The 21,754-nt window shown below is 38.5% G+C and overlaps 1 protein-coding gene across 1 annotated transcript in view; it reads right to left on the bottom strand.

Annotated features, from left to right (window-relative positions):
- LOC128693732 (basigin-like) overlaps positions 1-19,678 on the bottom strand; it is a 32,572-nt gene extending 12,894 nt beyond the window's left edge. Inside the window, exons 1-5 of the mRNA XM_070091192.1 lie at positions 19,531-19,678; positions 8,453-8,494; positions 5,565-5,661; positions 4,212-4,363; positions 2,623-2,736 (exon numbers count right to left, since the gene is read on the bottom strand). Of these exons, the coding sequence (XP_069947293.1) occupies positions 2,623-2,736; positions 4,212-4,363; positions 5,565-5,661; positions 8,453-8,494; positions 19,531-19,582 (457 nt within the window). The 5' untranslated portion in view covers positions 19,583-19,678. The remainder of the gene's footprint in view (positions 1-2,622; positions 2,737-4,211; positions 4,364-5,564; positions 5,662-8,452; positions 8,495-19,530) is intronic.
- Between the last annotated feature and the right edge of the window lie 2,076 nt (positions 19,679-21,754).

Raw genomic sequence — 21,754 nt, forward strand, 5'->3', positions numbered from 1 at the left:
TACACATCCCCTACACGCTCTGAAACCTCCTTGCTCATCCGCAATCCTACATTCTGTCTTACCTCTAATTCTTTCAATTATAACCCTACCGTACACTTTTCCTGGTATACTCAGTAAACTTATTCCTCTATAATTTTTACAGTCTCTTTTGTCCCCTTTCCCTTTATATAAAGGGACTATGCATGCTCTCTGCCAATCCCTAGGTACCTTTCCCTCTTTCATACATTTATTAAACAAAAGTACCAACCACTCCAACACTATATCCCCCCCTGCTTTTAACATTTCTGTCATGATCCCATCAGTTCCAGCTGCTTTACCCCTTTTCATTCTACGTAATGCCTCACGTACCTCCCCCACACTTACATTCTGCTCTTCTTCACTCCTAAAAGATGGTATACCTCCCTGACCAGTGCATGAAATTACTGCCTCTCTTTCTTCCTTAACATTTAAAAGTTCCTCAAAATATTCTCGCCATCTACCTAATACCTCCATCTCCCCATCTACTAACTCCCCTACTCTGTTTTTAACTGACAAATCCATACTTTCCCTAGGCTTTCTTAACTTGTTTAACTCACTCCAAAATTTTTTCTTAATTTCATTAAAATTTCTTGACAGTGCCTCTCCCACTCTATCATCTGCTCTCCTTTTGTACTCTCTCACCACTCTCTTTACCTTTCTTTTACTCTCCATATACTCTGCTCTTCTTATAACACTTCTGCTTTGTAAAAACCTCTCATAAGCTACCTTTTTCTCTTTTATCACACCCTTTACTTCATCATTCCACCAATCACTCCTCTTTCCTCCTGCGCCCACCCTCCTATAACCACAAACTTCTGCCCCACATTCTAATACTGCATTTTTAAAACTATTCCAACCCTCTTCAACCCCCCCACTACTCATCTTTGCACTAGCCCACCTTTCTGCCAATAGTCGCTTATATCTCACGTTATTTTTTATTAGTACATCAGCCATCTCCCACCAGAGCAGGGAGGCCCAAAAAAGAAAACCTTTCATCATTATTCACTCCCTCACTGTCTTGTCAGAGGTGCAATCACACTACAGTCATAAAACTGCAATATTAACACCCTTCCTTCAGAGTGCAGGCAGTGTACTTCCCATCTCCAGGACTCAAGTCCAGCCCACCGGTTTCCCTGAATCCCTTCATAAATGTTACTTTGCTCACAACTCTAACAGCATGTCAAGTCCTAAAAACCACTTGTCACCATTAACTCCTATCTAATATGCTCATGTAAACTACATTTCTGAATACTGCAGAAAAATAAAAAAAAAATTGAATTTAAATTTTGACTATAATTGTGAGTATTCTTCTTCACGTTCTACTACTGTAATACATGACAGTCAGCCAGGGCCTTAGAAATAAATAGGTTATTAGGTTTGTTACAAGGGGAGGGTAGAATGAATTCCTTCAATCAAGAGCCCTTCATTAGCATCAAAGCACCACACTGAAAAGTGGGTATTCAAATAAACAGGTCCACAGCTTACAAGCAAGTTGCATTCCAGGATTTTCAACATGACTATGTTGTGCAGAAAACAATGGCAGGACGGATAGTTGTATTTCCTGCATTAGTACTGCAGCTCGGCAGTTGCAAAATTAGTGATTCCTAAGTGTCTAGTCTGCTTTGAAATTTTTGATAACTTTACAACTGAAGACTTTGAAAATTTGTCATTAATTTCAATTCTAGTTTTACTTTACCATGAAAGACTGCTAACTGCAAATTATTTTAAAATAATACACAAATAACCAGCACATAGGAGAAAGAAGCTTATGACGGCATTTGGACCTGACGTGGACCACTGACTAGTCACACTAACGCATGAATATGAGGGAGCCGGTACTATATATAAGAGATGGACGGGGATGGGACAAAGAGAGGAACAGAAAAAAAAAGGACAAGTAGTGGTTGAGGTAATGGAAGTTAGTAGTAGTAGTAGTATAGTAGTGGTTGTGGTAGTAGTAGTACAGGAGGAGGAGGAGGAGGAGGAGGAGGAGGAGGAGGAGGAGGAGGAGGACGAGGAGGATGAGGAGGAGGACGAGGAGGACGAGGAGGATGAGGATGAGGAGGACGAGGACGAGGAGGAGGAGGAGGAGGAGGACGACGACGAGTAGGAGGAGGAGGAGGACGACGAGTAGGAGGAGGAGGAGGAGGAGGAGGAGGAGGAGGAGGAGGAGGAGGAGGACGACGACGAGGAGGACGAGGAGGAGGAGGAGGAGGAGGAGGAGGACGAGGAGGAGGACGAGGAGGAGGACGAGGAGGAGGACGAGGAGGAGGACGACGGCAAGGAGGACGAGGAGGAGGACGATGGCAAGGAGGACAAGGAGGAGGAGGAGGAGGAGGAGGAGGACGACGAGGAGGACGAGGAGGAGGAGGACGAGGAGGACGAGGAGGAGGAGGAGGATGACAATGACGAGGAGGACGACGAGGACGAGGAGGAGGAGGACGACGATGACGAGGACGACGAGGACGAGGACGACGAAGAGGACGACGAAGAGGACGACGGCGACGACAAGGACATTAATTTGGGATATACAAGTTGTAGACAGCCTATGCATCTATACAACTATCATTTGCTTTGTTCTAATTAAACATTTTAAAATCTTACCTTTCAGCCACTGAACAGTGGGAATAGGATCACCCTGAACCTGACATGTGAGGGACATTTTGTCATTCTCCAGCACTGTTGTGGACTTAGGCAGTTGTTTATGAAGAGAGAGTTCTGAAAAAGGACATATACATAAAACACAAAGGATGTTTTTTTTAACACACTAGCCATTCCCACCAAAGCAGGATGACCTGAAAAAGAAATGAGCTTTTTTTTTTTACAATTAGTAATTTATACAAGAGAAGGGGGTCACTAACCCCTTGCTCCTGGCATTTTAAACACCTCTTGCAACACGCAATGACTTAAGGAGGAAGGATTCTTCTCCATTAAAGGAAGTATATCTTTTAAATAAATATAAATTCTATCCATGGGGAAGCGGAGCATAATTCTTCCTCTGTAAGCCATGCATGTCGTAAGAGGCAACTAAAATGCCAGGAGCAAGGGGCTAGTAACCCTTTCTCCTGTATACATGACTGAAGTTCAAAAGAGAAACTTTTGTTTTTCTTTTTAAGCCACCCTGCCTCGGTGGGATACAGATGATTTGTTGAAAGAAGAAACACAAATTCTGAAACTGTCAAATGTACTAGAAAAAATATATGGTTACTGGCAGATGGTTGCCTATAAAAGTATTGTTATAAGGGGATGGAATAAAATTGAAGGAATATGTTGTAACACCATTACATCAGGCAGAATAAGAGGTAGCTTTAATACTAAACTAAGGAAGTGGTAGTGCAAGGAGGATACTAGAAAACTGTTCCTTTCAAGCAGTGAAACAAGTTACAAGAAAAGGCAAGATGGGTTACATCCACTGGGAACGGTGGGAAATGGCTGATGTGTTAATAAGAAGAGAGAGAGAGAAAAAAAAAGAGTAATATTAAATATTGGACACAATGAGCTTAGCTCTGCTCATGTAGTTTCAAATAGATAAATAAAACAACTTGTGTGTATATACAGTATATACATACAACAGTAAACAGAGGTTATCAAATGTGTTTGTTTATAGTAATTGGTTTCTGGTAGAGCAAACAATATAAGTCACAAATTTATAGGAAACTATACCTTGAATGTTGAATGAGTTAGTTGAGATTTCTCATCTGTTTTAAACTTAATAGATGAAGCAAAATTATTGAGCAATAAGAAAGAGTTAGAAAAGACTGAAGTTATGTTGCCAGAGAGCCACATTTCCTTGCTTTATTCTTCATTCTCTTATCTTGACTATTTTCCCATTTTCAAAAACTGCTTACTCTCATGCTAAAAGAACTTTCTTAAACCCAATTCTCTTGGCAAGATTCCTGTACTCTGACTCTCCTATATGTATTTTTAATTTGGCCACTCTTTTACAAGTTTACAGAACACAATTCAAGTGTACACCTTGCTGGCACAAATAATGCTTTTCTTTATCATGTTAGACACCATAACTATCCTAGTTCATGTGTATGTTCATCCCCTGACAAAACTATCTATCCTTACTGAATCATCTTTCTTAAACTGCTTTAAACAAATAAAGAAATAATATATTCTTAGAGTACATCAGCATACTGATCATAATGTACAGTAATAATATAAACTGAGACAACAAACTCTCTTACCAACAACATAAAAAACTTTGGCCTCAAGGTCCTCTGAAAATTTGCACGTGTAATTGCCCAGGTCATCTTTTGATGAGGAAGCAATGTACAAACTAGAGTTTGGGAACAGCTTTATGTGGTCACTTTCTGTAACTTCCTCTCCATCCTTCATCCTTCAGGTTGATAAATTTCATGTAAAAATAAAATTACATTATTAACTTCAAAATTATTATATTAAAAAATAAACACTAAACCCATAGGGGGTCGTACACTGCCTTGGAAAGTGAAGTTAATCGTGTTTGATTCAAGAAAGTACTATACATATCTCAAAATCTTCGATCACAGCCCTTCACTAGCAACAAGTCACCATCTTTCTTGGGCTGGGAAGGAAGTGAGACTGGAAAAAGTAATAGTAACACATGTTTAGTCAAAAATAAATTTCTGAACAACATCCATGGCCTGCCTGGCTAGGTCAAATTTGGCGAGGGTTTATCATTTTAATGTTTAAGTTTAATTCTACGACAACTGTATGTAAATTGATGGCCACACATTCATGGTAACAAAGTTACCCTGAACATGCTGAAAACTTTCAACTCTGAAGTTTTCTATACAGTAATTCGGAATATTTTGAATTTCTATTACTGTATTTGGAAATTGGAGAATTCTGAAGAGAGAGATATTAATGTTTCCTAACTTTTTGTTTGAAAATTTATAACAGGATATGAATTAGGCACCAAACATCTCTTATTAGCTATACATCTGTAATTAAATGTCAAGATGCTATAGGTTGAATTACACACCTTACCTTGGGTTGATTCAGTAAAGTATGAATAATACAGGAGGGCCCCACATATACAGCACCTTCTTTTTGGTGTTCCATGTTTTCGCTGGATTCAAACTGATCCATTCTTCATTATGTTCCACCCGCAAGCGGTAGTCACTGGAGGGTGGAACAATGGCTCAACTGAAAGACAACAAAATTGTGGAACACCAAAAATCGGCACTGTATATGCAGGGCCATCTTGTGTATGCATTCCACTTATGGAACTGAATTATATTTCACTGAATTTAGTATGATATCTGAATTCAGATAAGCTTACTATTTACAATTCAGATAAGCTTACTATCTGTAAGCTTACACAGCTTACAGATAGTAAGCTGTGTAAGCCAGCTTACTATCTGGCTTACACAGATAGTAAGCCAATAAAAATTTACCCATAGTATTTTATTTTTTAATCACGCAGGTATTGTGAAAAAACAAAATAGCACATTCCAAATCTTTCACTCAACAGTAGTTTTGCCAGAAGTCTGCAGATACCACAATTCAATCGAGTCTAGCATTCTTAATGTTCAAGAATACTTTTAGATACATACCATATAGCGTGATGTTCTGTTGCATTGGAGTCACAGGTCAGTAGTAAGGGTTTACCTTCCTGGAGACGCCGAGTTCCCTCTGTGTCTGTGAGCGAACCTGATATAAGAAAAAAAAGTGAGATTTGCTGCACTAAATAAAAATTGCTTAATTTTAAAAGATTAAATCAATTAAATACTATACAAATATTGTACCATTGACAGTACAGACACTCCTCACTTAACGACCTACCTGTTTAATGACAGCACAGACTTATGACCAGCTCTCCATCCAGTTGGTTGAAGTGAAAGATACTGAAGAATTAGTGGAATATGTCGAGGGAGAGATAACTAACGAAGATTTAATAGTCATTAAGTGAGGAGTGCCTGTATTATATTAAAAAATACAGTAAACCGTCAATTTGACAGACTTCAGAAATATGTGACAGAATCCACTGGGTCAACTGATTTGGTAACAACAAAGTCCAGGAGGTTACAAAATTGTCCGATGTTACAAGACAGCAAAGCAATCTTATCTCTATCCATTACAACAGCAAAGCAATCTCATCTCTATCCATTACAATCACAACTGCTAGCCACCTGCTATTCCCTATTAGTTCATTAAAGCACAGGCTTACTGTTTTGTTATAACCATTTTTTAATAAAAATTAATTTAATTATTTTCATATTTTTCTAACATCTTTCACCTGTAGGATGATTTACAAGATAATATTTACTATAATTTCCATGTAAAATAATAAACAAGCATCACTACACCGCAAGGTGACAAAGTTTGCAGGGCAATGAAAGCCATACAGTACTATATACTTCAGGTAAACACTGTTTAAAGAGCCTTCAGATCTTTAGCATCTAATACATATGGTACAGTTTTACTACTACTGTACAGTGCTAGTATACTGTACTGCATCAGTTTACTTATCAGTAACAAATACTTTTAAAATAAACTATAGTGAAACTATTATATACATGGTACCTCTTCTTGAATGGCATTCATGATGGTGGTGATTTTTTTTTTTTTTTTGGAAGGAGAAATACAAAGATTCTCTTGATTATCATGACCCCCCTCAGTGGAAGTTTTGGCCATTTAGCTAAGACATTCATTATGAATTCACCCATTAAAAAATTAAAGATTACATCTTAAAATAGTATACGTTTTCTATCCCATAAAAGAAAAAGAGGTGCACCACACAGTAGTGTCTTGGAGATCATGCTGGGAAAAATGAGTAAAAGGGAGCTACTGATATTACATACAGCTAGCTCTAATTTAATTACCATTTTCCAAACAATACCACTGTATTATCAATACAGCACAGCAATTGATCAATACTTCCAGCAAATTTTCTACTGCCTTACCACCAATAACAAACACCCAATGTGCTTCAGTGCTGTAGGGTGTGCACTTGTACTCTCCAGCGTGGAAGGCATGAGATCTCACCACAATTATCCGACTCATAATATATCCTTGCCGTCCAGGGCCTTCTATCATAGTAAATCTGACATTGAATAACTTAAATTCACACAATATTCTTAAAAAATTTTGCACTAATTTTTTACCAAATAAAAAATATAAATACTGTACAAGTATACAGTGCACTGTACTATACACTGTACTGTACACACACAGATAAATGAGTTACTGCAAAATATGCTAAAGGAGTTATTAATGAAGAGTTAAAGTGAAAATACAAAGTTGTTATAATCAGGGAATTAAGCTGTAAAAAAAATAATAAATAGCTTATATATTATCTGTTAATGGTTTCAGAGATCATCCTTTCCCTTGCCTGATCCTGGTAAATGGCTCCTAAATTGCAAAACAAATATTACAGGAAAGAGAGACTATTATGAAAATCATAGAAAAATATAGGTAAGTGTATACTGAGTGTAAGCTGAAACAAGGTTTACCTGTCATCTTGCATGTGCACTACATAAAACAAAAAGAAGAGAAATCCTAGCAAGAGTGCAAACATTTAACAGGCTTCAGTTTCACAATCACTGAAAGGATGATACCTCTCTGGATGGTTATCCAACCGATAACTTAAAGTACATTATACAACTGATAGAGGACGAAACAACACATTGAAACTACTTTACAGAAAGCTCCCTGTTACACAGAGGCAACAGCATAATGATGGATGCCAAGACTTGCCAACAAATGTAGTCAAAGACTGCGCAAAGTAAACCTTTATATACAGAAAACAATCATTCTGAAAATAAAGGATTGCTCAGTACAGAGTGGACAGACCATTAAGTACCGTATTTCGCGGCTTATAAGATGCAGCTGATAAGACTTGTTTTAGTTTCAATGGCTCGGCATCAGACGTAACTGGGAGAGCTACAGCCTACCCCACATCCCAAACTAATAGCTCCCATCACTGACCTTCAGTTTGTAGGATGCAGGGTGGTTTTTGGAGACATTTTATGAGGAAAAAACATGTGTCTAATAAGATGCGAAATACAGTAAATGGTCAGCCAAATTCTCTATAATAATATTTACTAAAATTGATAAGTTCTGCATAACGCATATTCTAAGCTTGTGTTATATTTGTGTGCACATATTTCTACGTCCTGTTTTTGCTTTATTACTATCAGTTTACTAAAACAAATTTTAATACTAGTTTCTTATATAGCTCATTACATATACTATATACTGTATTTCATGTCCAGTTGTTTAAAATCACATACAGAACATATTCTTTTAACCACAGAAACAAACCTACTGTGCAGCTCTCAAATCCCTTACCCAGCCTCCCCAGGAATAATAGGTCTGTTATTCAAAGTCCACTGCAGATAGTCATTAACATCAAGGGTGCAAGTAATGGAGAACTTTTCCCCCTCTGCAACAAAGTGCTGGCCAGAATAGGTGACACTTTTACCCATCACCGTGAACATACCTCTGCTGCTGCTTGAGCTCACCACTCCTCCGCCACCGGCCCCTGCAATGAATGCACAATTTTTATGTCAGAAAAGTAATTACACAGTATTACACTCATAAGAAAGAGCTAACCCTGTAATGGTGTGCAAAAATTCAATATGATGGACTTTTGAAATTATAGGCAAAGTCTGCTTAGTAAACTTTTAACTATTATTTTCACTGACATTTTTTTGGGTGTTATCCTATGTAATTTACAGTGTATGATTATTGTACTTACGTATGCCTGTGCCTAAATAAACTCTCTATATGTGTACATTGTGTGTACTATATGGTATACAAAAGAATACATAAATGCTTTTCTCTGCTATTTTTAAACAATCTAATTTAATAATTCACTAGGACAACCCCTCCATTAGCAAGTTAAATTAAAAGCTTACTCGAACAGGACAATAAGAGGCACTGTATGACCCATGTAGGTTAAGCACTTCATTTTGATTATAACAACAACAATAAGAGGCAATTGGATTTGATTCAATGAAAAGGAGACTACCAATTCCTTGAATCAAGGGCCCTTCACCAACATCAAGGTTAGAAAATGTGATGATATACTGAAATGTAACATAGAAATATGTTGCAGTTTTTTAACTGTAGTTTCAGAATGTCTCTAGCAAGACAGTGATGTAGCTAGTGATGATGAAAGTCTTTCTTCTTTTTCATGTCACCTTACCTTGGTGAGAAACGGCCGATATTGGAGAAAAAAAAAACTTTAATGATAAATTGCTAGAGACAAGTAACTGGGAAAACAACTTTTTTTCTCTGGCAAACTACTAGGATAATGAAAAAACAAAATTCCATTTTTAAGTTATAAAATTATATAGAACCAGACAAGAAACATTCTATTGTGAAAAGTATAATAATAATAATAATAGTAATAATAATAATAATATAATAATAATCTACATTATTAATTATACTGTACTCTACAAGTAATACTATAAATAAAAAGAAAAAAAATATTAGAAGAATTAGAAATGAAGGGAGGAGAGGGAAAGAGGACGACGGCAAGAAGAGGAAGTGTGGAGAGTGGAGAGAGAAGAGGAAGGAGGGAGAGTGGATTGATGTGTGGAAAATACTGTATATATTTTCCAGAAATTCAGTATTTATATGTAAATAGATGGCCATACTGTATTTAATAATATTTATGTCATAGAAAATGGAAAGCCGGCATCTGGGCAGGAGACTCGCCATCTGGGTTTTGAATTTGTATTAGAACGTTGGTGGAATGGGTAGAAATTTTCGTGCTCTAGAGGTTAAAATTGTGTTGACAGATAAGATAAGATAAGATAAGATTTCGTTCGGATTTTTAACCCCGGAGGATTAGCCACCCAGGATAACCCAAGAAAGTCAGTGCATCATCGAGGACTGTCTAACTTATTTCCATTGGGGTCCTTAATCTTGTCCCCCAGGATGCGACCCACACCAGTCGACTAACACCCAGGTACCTATTTGCTGCTAGGTGAACAGGACAACAGGTGTAAGGAAACGTGTCGAAATGTTTCCACCCGCCAGGAATCGAACTCGGGCCCTCCGTGTGTGAAGCGGGAGCTTTAGCCACCAGGCCACCGGGCCACCGACCAGGCCACCAAATAGGAGGCGAAATTGGTGGATGTGCATTCCTGCATAACTTGAGATATCAGGCGACTGGACAAGACCTCTCCAGGAACCTCAGATAAGCTCTCTAGATTTGTGTATAATTCTGGCCAGTGTTTTCATAAATTTAGTTAGTGAGGTTTTTCTGAGTATGATATAACTTAATCTCCAGTCAAACTGGTGAGTGATATTAAGATATTTTCTTTCTGTTAGGTAATTGTGTATATCTATAATTATTCTTTAATTTTTAATATACAGTCAACAAATTTATATATTTACCAGTATTCCTGGTGTATGTATATTTCATTTAATTAACAGGTCCAGAGCAACTTGTGGTTATGACAGTGGTAGGTATCGAAGGGGGACATTTTTTGCGACCTAGGTGTCCCAAATTCCTACTTGTCTATGTAACAATGATAAATAATAATTATCTTTGTTATCATTTACTGTTATGTACATAATTAGTTACATTCTGATAAATGCAATTTTCCACATGATGGATGGATGGATGGGATGGATGGGATGGGGTGGGATGGGGTGGGATGGGGTGGGATGGGGTGGGATGGGGTGGGATGGGGTAGGATGGGGTGGGATGGGGTGGGGTGGGGTGGGGTGGGGTGGGGTGGGGTGGAGTGGGATGGGGTGGGATGGGATGGATGGATCGATGGGATGGATGGATCGATGGGATGGATGGATCGATGGGATGAATGGGATGAATGGGTGGATGGGATGGGATGGGATGGGATGGGATGGATGGATGGATGGATGGATGGATGGATGGATGGATGGATGGATGGATGGATGGATGGATGGATGGATGGATGGATGGATGGATGGGATGGGATGGGATGGATGCGGACGGACGGACGGACGGACGGGACGGGACGGGACAGGAAGCATGCACGCAGACACAAAATGACCAGTAGGATGTGGAAACAAAGTCGTCAGAAGTCCAGTGGTTAAACCCAAGTCATGACGTCAAGAGGTAGATGACTTACTTTCACGTTAGCCCATGCTCTTTTGTTTTTTGGTAAAGAAGAATCATGGTGCAGAGCAATGTTTTACTGGGAACAAGTTTCACTCTATGTTCGGTTTTATCAGGTTAAGACTTGATAGAGTTCTACACAGGATGAAGCATTGTCCCAGTAAAATCTTGTTTTGCAACATGTCTTTTTTTTTTTATCGGTGAGCGGTATGCTATTTGGATCCAACTTGTTATCTTATTATGAAACAAAGTCACATTAACTCTTGTTTTCCCTCAAGGATGAATTCATCCAAGCCAAAATGCACTCAGAAGATAACGTAAAAACACTAAACCTTTAAATCATAACCATAAAAATATTTTTAAAGGGGTGAACGGGTAAGTCAGCGGTCATCTGCTGACCCAAAGCTCCAGTGGCGGGTCATCATATGACTAAAGACCCGCGTCAAGAACACTTGTCCTGTCTGATAACCAATCTTACGTAATCTAAGATAAACTCTTAAAACTATATATACATATAGCGCCTGTGCAATGGGAGGTTATCATATTTAATTCAAAGAAAAAGGTGGTAGTAACAATTCCTTGAATCAAGAGCCCTTCACTTCCTTGGAAAGGGAGCTTAATAAGATTATGACTCGTACAAACTGAGAGATAATCGGGATGATTTCCAGGAAGGGGAAGGTACCTCTATTTCCTAGGATCAGGAGCTCATCACTAGCATCAAGGCAACAAGAGGCGAAAGTGATAACCAGCCTAGAAGCTAGAAGAATATTGGATTAATATCAAAACTTGCATGTACATGCTACAAAACAGATCATTATAGAATAGGAGAGAACCAGTCCAAGGTAGCCCGAGTCTTTGCGTGACAATGGTGCGGGAATCCAGCTCATACCAGATGTGTCATTCAGCCTTGAAGCAACTAACACTCTCCTGCACCTCTACATGACTTGCTACAACTACTTTGCTATACAATTCAATAACATGACTGCCATGGATTTGTGTGGGGATTCTGCAAATCGTGTGCAACGCTAACGAGAGCACACAAACGCAGGGCTCATGTCAACTACAGATTACATGCGTGTGAAAACGCACGCACGCACGCACGCACACAGGCAAAACATGCAACATGGCTTCTTCAGCTAACAAATACATAAATTAACAGTTAGTGACTGAAAACTGCAAAATCCTCCCACACGCGCGCACGCGCACACACACGCAAACACACACACACACACACGCAAACACACACACACACACACACACACACACACACACACACACACACACACACACACACACACACACACACACACACACACACGAGCTAAGAATCGACCTCCAATACCACACGTAAATACATAGACAGGAGAGATTCCTTAGGTGGAAGCTAGGAATGTACAAGAGTTTGAAGGGTGTTAGGAAATACTTTTTCTGTCTTAGGGTGTACCAAGTGGAAAGAGTTGGATGAGGAGGTGGTGGGTGAAAACACCATACAGTACCAAGCGTAGGTAAGATAGGGACCAGGAGCCAGTAAATGCCCATCAATTCTGAAGCTAAAAAGCAGGGCCAAAACACTCGACCCCCGCAAACACAAGAGAATGCACATGAGCAAAACTAGAGGTGAAGGAAAGAAACATGATGACAAAGTTTGCCTGATAAAGTTCAACATGAAGTGAAACGTTGCCAAAGTAAATACTTGCTCTGCACTACTGTCTTCTTTGCATTACTGTCAGCAACAGTCTTGTATCCAGGACCAGATGAAGGTGCATGGTCTCCTTACAACTAATGCCTCTTTTCACGCCACAATACAATAGGTACCTAGGTGACTTCCTGTGCGTATCATTCCAGAGGAAACTGTTCAAATAACATTAAGGAAGGAGTTACACTGCTTTGCTATTATAACTGCACATACGTAAATACTTTTTCACACAGGTCACCACCAGTGTGTGTGTGTGTGCAATCTCATGGTAATGCACTATGCATTACCATGAGATTCATTCTAGGTAAAGAAGTGAAGGGTGGTCAGTATAGGGACAGCTTTCACTTCAAGTATTATCCTCAACAGTTTGCCTCTTGCCTTTGGCCGACTATTGTGGTTCACATCTTGGATAAAAGGACCAAAGGATCCTAGACGAAATATATCCCAGTACATACTTGACTTTCATGGGTTATCCTGGGTTACTAATCTTCCAGGTAAATAACCAAAATAAAATCTACTACCAAGGAATGTGCCCCAAAAGATTACTGAGGCAGAGATGTACTACAGAATGCACTAAATACAGCAGCCTTTGAATCAGCATCCACTAATTCATTACCTGGGATCCAACATGGCTCCAGCATCAACAGAACTCCATGGCCTTGTGCTGGGTGTGCAATCAAGGCCCAACAGTCTTTTCGATCACTGGGTATTGTGAAGTATACTATTCCAGGGCACAGAGTACACTTAAACTCCTAGTAACTCATTACAGCCAGCAATCAGTAGGAGAAGGGCAAAAATAGTGGGGAGCTCTGAGGTGAGCACCAATGACTTGCTTGATAGCTAGACACAATATGATTCCTCAATGATAAACACAACCATGTTCACCTCTTCCCTTGCTCTTTGATCTGCACTATTGGAAAAGACTTGGGCTCTTGAGCTTTTTCTTAGTTTAGTTTAACGTCTTCATTATGCACCTCATACCCATCCTGTGGGTGGTAGTCAAAGGATTGCAAAGGTACATAATGGGGCCTGGGACTGGGCTGCAAAGTTTTGATAGCTCTCAAGGCATGGACCAAAGCATGTTCAAGAAATCTGCCCTATGTCAAGAACTCGATACTTAAAAGTTTCCCAATCAATCACCACCAGCAAAAGCTCTCCTCCACTGCCATCCAAAGTGGGATGAAAGAGCACTGGGACCCTCCTTTAACCCTTAAAAAGTTCTCTATTATTTGCTGAAAAAAAATACCTGGAATGTGCTCAACCCAAAACAAGTAGTGTAAGGCCCACTTCTAGTAGTAGTTCACTAAAAGTTCACAGCAGGAAATAGTCAGAACTCCACACTATAATGCTAAATCACTAGGTGAGCAAAATCCATAAAGTGCAATGAAGGAAGATGGGCCATGGAGAAAAATGAAGTCTGAGTAGCATACATCTGCATACAGGAATGTAGATGAATGGTTCAGAGAACCGACATGTTGATAAATTAGACACATGTGCAACTCTTGGGTATCTTTATTGAGGAAACGTTTTGCCACACAGTGGCTTCATCAGTCCATACATAGGAGAAACTTGAAGAACAGGAGGAGAATGAGGTAATCAGTCCCTCAACCTTGAGTCAATGTGTTCAGTCCATCAATCTTGAGTAGTATACGGCAATGAGTGGAGAAGCAGCTTATAAACCGTATGGCAGGAGAGGTGCAGCAGTCATAGGTGGTGTCACATTTGTTCAATGTGGAAGTAGGTCGTGCCCAAGAATTAGGCAAGCGAAGAATTCCTAAGTATTAAGATCCCAAGAAGTTGCAATGTCTGACAGGTTTGTAGATGAATGGTTCTCCGCTCATTGCCGTATTCTACTCAAGATTGATGGACTGAACACAACGACTCAAGGTTGAGGGACTGATTACCTCATTCTCCTCCTGTTCTTCAAGTTTCTCCTATGTATGGACTGATGAAGCCACTGTGTGGCGAAACGTTTCCTCAATAAAGATACCCAAGAGTTGCACATGTGTCTAATTTATCTGCATACAGGAAGAGCGTGATCTGCAGATCCGTTCCAGTGTGATGGTGTCCTGATTTTCCAGGAACTGATGGTCCGGCATCTCTTAGTCTGGACAAAAATTACATGGGAACTTGATATTCCCTCAACTGCCAGACTAGTTTACTGGATAACCATAGATGGCATTGGGTGAAGCACAAGATCCCTTGATCTTGTGCAATTCTTAGCCTATTTTGCTTACATATAACCATAGCCATGGCTTCTAAGAAAGGTGCAAGTGTCAGTGGTGTAGCTGAAAGGCTTACTATTGTTAAAAAGTAGTGGTGCAGTAGTGTAGCTGAAAGGCTTACTAGTTGTCAGGTGAATTAAGCAAAGAGCTAGAATAATATACCTTCAGGGTGGAATAAGAACTAATCAGTACATATTTGGTGCATGAAAAATTACAGAAAGATCAAAGCACATGAAATAACGTCTTGGATGAAATGGTTAAAAAATCTCTTGGCTAAGAGATTGATAATCTTGCACCTTTTGTGATTGACTAATTGCATCAAACTACTTCTCCACATTATTTACTTCATCTTCCACCAACACTTATGTCTCAAGGAGTGTGATTCATTTCTATATATGACTGATGAAGCCTGTTGTGCAGGTGAAACATTTCATCAATAAAGATTCCTAGTGTTGCACACATATCTTACTTATCAATAACATAATTATTCAATTCTATAAGGCTTAACAAAAATGAAGAAATAGCAAGTCGATATACAGAGCTTTTAGAATATGTACTTTTAACATTACGTACAATAAATGGAAAGAATACAACTTACTATATGTTATGGACATTCCAAGATATTTTGTTGCAAAATACAAATGTGTAACCAACTTGAAGCTTATTTTAAAATGCCAGTATACTATACTGTACTTTATAATAATAAGGTTCTTTATTTCTACAAGTACATGTACAAGGTATAGAGGCCTAGATGACATCAATGACATACCACTACATATATAGAAAGTCCCCTTATTATGCCGAGGATTTCAGGCAAATTAGATTAATTTTGTCCGAGGATGTGACGCACGCCAGTTGACTAACACCCAGGTACCTATTTTACTGATAAGCGAACACAAATAGCAGGTGTCTTAAGGAAACACATTCTAATGTTTCCATCCATACCAGGGATCGATCCCCAGACCTCGGCACTAGCAACTGAGCTATGGTAGAGTATGGGCTTGCTTAAAGGTGCCAGCAATTATTAGTTCAGCCTACAGTAGAACATTAGAAAAAAAGGATTATTATACGCTGAATTTAATAATATGCATTTTGAAGTTAAAAGAAATGCCACTGATCTCATCGACATTCTTAAGTCATCAACCAATCAGAAGTCACTAATAACTCCATACTGGTAAAAAGTTTTCCTATATGTATGTATGTGTGTATTTATTTTTATTATTTTTATCAACACATCAGTCGATTCCCACCAAGACAGGGTGGCCCGAAAAAGAAAAACTTTCACCATTATTCACTCCATCACTGTCTTGCCAGAGGTCCAGAGGCACTCTTACATTAGCTACAGTTGAACCCCGGATTTCATAATTAATCCGTTCCAGAAGGCTGGCTGAAATCTGAAATGGCTGAAAACCAAAGTAATATTTCCCATAAGAAATAATGTAAATCCAATTAATCCGTTTGAGCCACCCAAAAATATTAACAAAAAAAAAAACATTTTATAGAGAATAACTATAGTTTTACATACAGAAAACAATGAGAAATAAATATAAATGACTAATTTTAATGATAAATGAACATTACATACCATTATTGAAGACTCTTGTTGGTGAGTAGTATTTATTTGTAGTCCCAGGGGGACTACATCCCAGGTGTATACCTACCGGATACATACACTGTGGCCTACAGCCATATTATTACCATCGACATACCATGTTCACCGAGTTTAATCGTTTTTAACAACTACCTTTAGATGCCATCATAAACAAAGGGAGAAGTAATGAATAATTCATGCCAAGAATTGTAAGCAAAAGCTTATGTATAAAGGGTGGTTACTCGGCCAACGCAGATTCATAGTTTTTTCTAATGCTGGACTAGAGAAAACGTAGTGTTTACCCTCCACCCCATATAAACATCGCATTTTATAAGCAATGTAATGTGTTTCTTACATAATTTTGAGGAAAATATCACGGATGGATTAATGAAAATGTCTATATTAACATAAAGTAAGACATTTAATGTGCCCAAAAGTGATTATTATTATTATGTACTATTAGTATTACTATGGCGTTAAGACTAGAGCGACACTCCGAGTGAACAAGTAACAAAGGCATGTTTATATGCTATGTAACGTGTTTCTTACATAATTTTGAAGAAAATATCATAGATGGATTAATAAAAATGTCTATATTAACATAAAATAAGACATTTAATGTGCCCAAGAGTGAGTCACGAAAGTATGAGCAGCCCAGGCAGATGGGATTGTACGATGGGATGTACGAAACTTGGGGGGAAATTTTGCCAAAAAAACTGCTCGAAATCCGAATTGTATGCCCCTCCTTCAGAGTGCAGGTATTGTACTTCCCATCTCCAGGACTAAAGTCCGGCCTGCCGGTTTCCCTGAATCCCTTTATAAATATTACCCTGCTCACACTCCAACAGCACTTTTCAAAGAATACACAGCATACAACACATTTTTTCCAAATAAATATACTGCAGCTCATCAAGTTGTATTCTATTACCTGCTTTTCTCTACATACCCTGCATGACTGACCTTTAGTTCCAAAAAAGTACTAGTAATGTAAAAAAAATACAATTCTACAAGGTTATCTCAAGCATGTAGTTTACACACAGATCTCACATCATATTTGGTGAACAGATTGGCTCTCAAACTGATTGTTCTATTTTAAAGGCATCAAGTTTACTTTAGATTTAAGCAGGAAACAGCAAATTACAGGTCTGAGAAATGGATGAACCCAACACTGAGATAGGAAATTGCATTGTATCATAATATGCCTCAAAAATGGCCCCCGTCATGAAGATAAGATTAGATAATCTCTACCAAGGTTCTCTCTACATATGGCTTTACAGATTTATACAATTACATAATGGCTGTAATTAACACAAACTAGTTTTAGTCATATACCAATGTAAATTATGTACATTTAACCAAGAATAATCCAAAATAGACATTAGGACATAGTTCTATTGGGAGTGAGTAATTCCTGAGCTTGTACCATCTCAAAGTGGATGTATGTGGACATGTATGTGGAATGTAACACTGACAAAGTTTATGAGCATAAGAAGTTAGAAGTCTAACATATTCATACCTAAAGCAGTCATGATGGGCTCCCAAAACTTAATCTAAATAATTAATGAAAATTATAAATACTGTACATAATTGACATGGATTTAATAACTGAATATTGCACTGCTAGCCCCTTGATGCCAGTGAGAGGGCTTTTGATCCAAGGAGCTGGACTTCTCCTCCCTTCCTTAGACTAGACCCTAATGTCTTCCATTCCCCAGGGAGCTATATGACCACTGTGGGTTTAGTGCTTTCCTTCATAAAAACAATAAATTCACTTGCTAGCATTCAACAATTATTTATATAGGACAGCCACATACATATTACTGTAATTTTTATTCAGACATCAATCATACTGCATAGTCATTACAAAGATACAAGAAACATTTTGTGATGACCCCAATAGAATTAAGTCACTTTGTCAAACCTTTTTTTTTTGGCCATCCTAGATAGTAAGTTTATTCAGGTATACACAAATACAGTTACATAGAATTATCATACATAGCAGCATATGTGTAGAGAACCTAGGATAACCCAAAAAAGTCAGACAGAGTGACTTATTTCCATTGGGGTCCTTTTACCTTATTATTATAATATAAAGGTTATAATATTTTCTTATTCTACAATGAAGATAACATCTTATTATCATACTAAAAAGACTATCTACTACACGAGGGTCATTACTAGGAATAAGGTAAAATTTACACGTATTTTAGCTAAAAAATAGAAAATCATTCCCCTCCCTTTCTGTAGCTTCATTCATCAGACACTTTTTGGCACTCTTCTTGAACTGGTTCATGGTATGACTGGCTTTGACATGTGCGGGTAGTCTGTTCCATTCCTTTATTGCTGTACAATAAAAGGTGTTTGAAGCCTGGCCACTGACTGTGGGTACTACAAAGTTGTGCTCTCTCCCCCTAGTACTATGATTGCTTTGGTTCCCAACCTTGACAAAATTGACAGCAAGATATTCTGGACACTGTTCGTGAGCAATTTTATAAACATGATTTAGCTTCAGTTGTTTTACTCTGTCTTCAACATTCAGCATATCCAACTGCTGTAATTCATCTCTTGATCCCAGCCCCAGGATGAATCTTATGAATTGTACTTATGTGTACCTTTACCTAATTAAACTTGCTTAGCCTAGGATATAACTCATAAATTCATCGAAAAACTTGTGGTATTATTTGCAACCACAAATGTGTACAAACTTAAAAATTTATTGACATTCCACGAAAATTGCTGCAACTGGGTCTTCCACGAGACTATGAGCCCCGGGACACTTGAGCAGCTACACTGATATTTAGTTACTATTCCAGATTTATATATATTACATAAATAAATAACAGCTGATCAGGGTGACTAGAGGCAACCATCAGCTGACTCAACAAAAACATTCACTGCAACGCAGTGATGAGGCAGTTACTGGTCTCAGTAATTCACTACAAACTCTTACCAAAGCATGTTCCCACAAAGGCGAGGAAAGCGAGCACACCCAAGATCCTCATAGCGACGAAATAAAAATAATAAAAAGGAATAGAGCACTAGAACACCCTCCCCCTACGACGTCAATGGTGTCACTGATGATTGATAATAACAATGCCAGCTCGCTGCTAGAATGTACACTGTTGCCACAACACCACAAACACAAATATAGTACTTTTATTTTTAGCAGCTTTGTGTGAATAAATAGTTTGATTTATTTGCTCTTCTATATCTGACTATGCGTTTTAGGTAGGAAGTGTTAATGGTAGGGGCCGTTGCTTAGTGCAGATGATACTTTTACGGAAATACGTGGCACTCTTAGTTCCTCGCCTACATGATTGGTAGCAATAACAGTGGCTCACTATCCCTTATCCCCAGGCAGTGATTGCTCGGAATGTAAGTAAGTAAGTAAGTTTATTCAGGTATACACAAATACAGTTACATAGAATTATCATACATAGCAGCATATGTGTAGATAACCTAGGATAACCCAAAAAAGTCAGACAGAGTGACTTATTTCCATTGGGGTCCTTTATAAGTAAGTTTATTCAGGTATACACAAATAAAGTTACATACAATATCATACATAGAAGCATATGTGTAGAGAACCTAGGATAACCCAAAATAATAATATCTTTATTTACTACAAGCACATGTACATGGTATACAGGCCTAGCTGACATGCTACTATATAGAAAGCCGCTTGTTACGCAGAGCATTTCAAGCAAACTAGGTCAGTGTTTGTTTCAAGATGCGACCCACACCAGTCGACTAACTCCCGGGTAGTAATAAAGGTGGTAGAATTACCGACAATATGTAAAGTGAAAGGACACAAGTGCAGCTAATGTGACATTTTATTGTGGCAACGTTTCGCTCTCCAGGAGCTTTATCAAGCCGTTGCCACAATGAAATGTCACATTAGTGTGCACTACCTAGCAGAGTTTACTGCCAGAGGGGAATCATAGGCCTGTGTCCCGTGTGAAAAAATAATAATAATTGAACTTTGTGTCAGAGGAAAGAAAGTCTCCCTGAAAACATTGAGTATACATAGTGTATAGTGTATACTACAGTGGCTCCCTAGTATATTGATGATAAAGGCTAAAGTGTCATTTGAAAACAGGTGAATTTGTAAATGAAGTGATAAGCCTATAGAGGCAGGTGCCAGAAGTCGCCAGAAACTTACCACAGGTCAGCTGTTTTTAAAAAATCTTCCTGGCCTGCTAGTGTACTCGCATATAATCTAGTGATTCCAGTGAATAGCAGAATACAGTGTTGTAGTAGCAACTAACCAGTATTATAATGGTACTTAGTGGAGTGGAGTGACTTTCATTAGTTTCTTTTTTCTTGAAATACCAGACGTATACTGTGAATTTCATATAACCTGTAGTTACCAGCAGTCGCAATATACACAACGAGAAGCAATTATTACTCCAGAAAAAGCGTCCTTCCTCCAAAATTTGCACCAGTCAACTATAGTGATAATATAGCATTTATTGTGGTGGAGACGGAAAAAAAAAAAAAAAAAAAAAATAGAAAAGCTAGATACAGCGACTGATAAACAAGGGTTGAGGTCGACCGTTCGTCACTGTAGGAGTTGCCAGCAGTCACCGGCTCTTCAACACGCAAGTTATACTTTTGTATCAATCAAATCACATATTACTCGGGTAGATAATTTCCAGTAGATCCTTCATGTGTTAGCTCAAATCACTGACCAGTATGGTTTAAATAAGTGACCCACTGATCAGATCAGAACGACTGGTCCGAACCCTTGACTGGTCCGAACCCTTGACTGGTCCGAACCCTTGACTGGTCCGAACCCGGGACTGGTTTCAAACGGTTTCGTTGGACAATAAAGCAGACTGTAAACGGATGGGGTTGTAGGCACCCTTATAAACACAAACATTAAATACAAACATTAAATATATACCAGGAACGTGCACGGTAAGCTGTCCAATATACAAAAACAGTTAGAAACAGAAATACAAATAGCTAGAGCTTCATTTAAGGAGGTTATTAATAGAATATTCAAGAGGTTGCTAGTAGAATTGCAGTAAATCAACCATTCAAATCATTATGAAGCTGTGTGTAGTCTGTGGTCAGTCAAACAAACGGGCTTCCACATGCATAAATTGTCATTTTTGTGGAAATTGGTGTCACGCCCCTTGTGCAGATATCCAAGAACTAGCTACAAGCAG

This window comes from Cherax quadricarinatus, chromosome 34, assembly GCF_038502225.1.
Source record: "Cherax quadricarinatus isolate ZL_2023a chromosome 34, ASM3850222v1, whole genome shotgun sequence".
Classification (NCBI taxonomy): Eukaryota; Metazoa; Arthropoda; class Malacostraca; order Decapoda; family Parastacidae; genus Cherax; species Cherax quadricarinatus.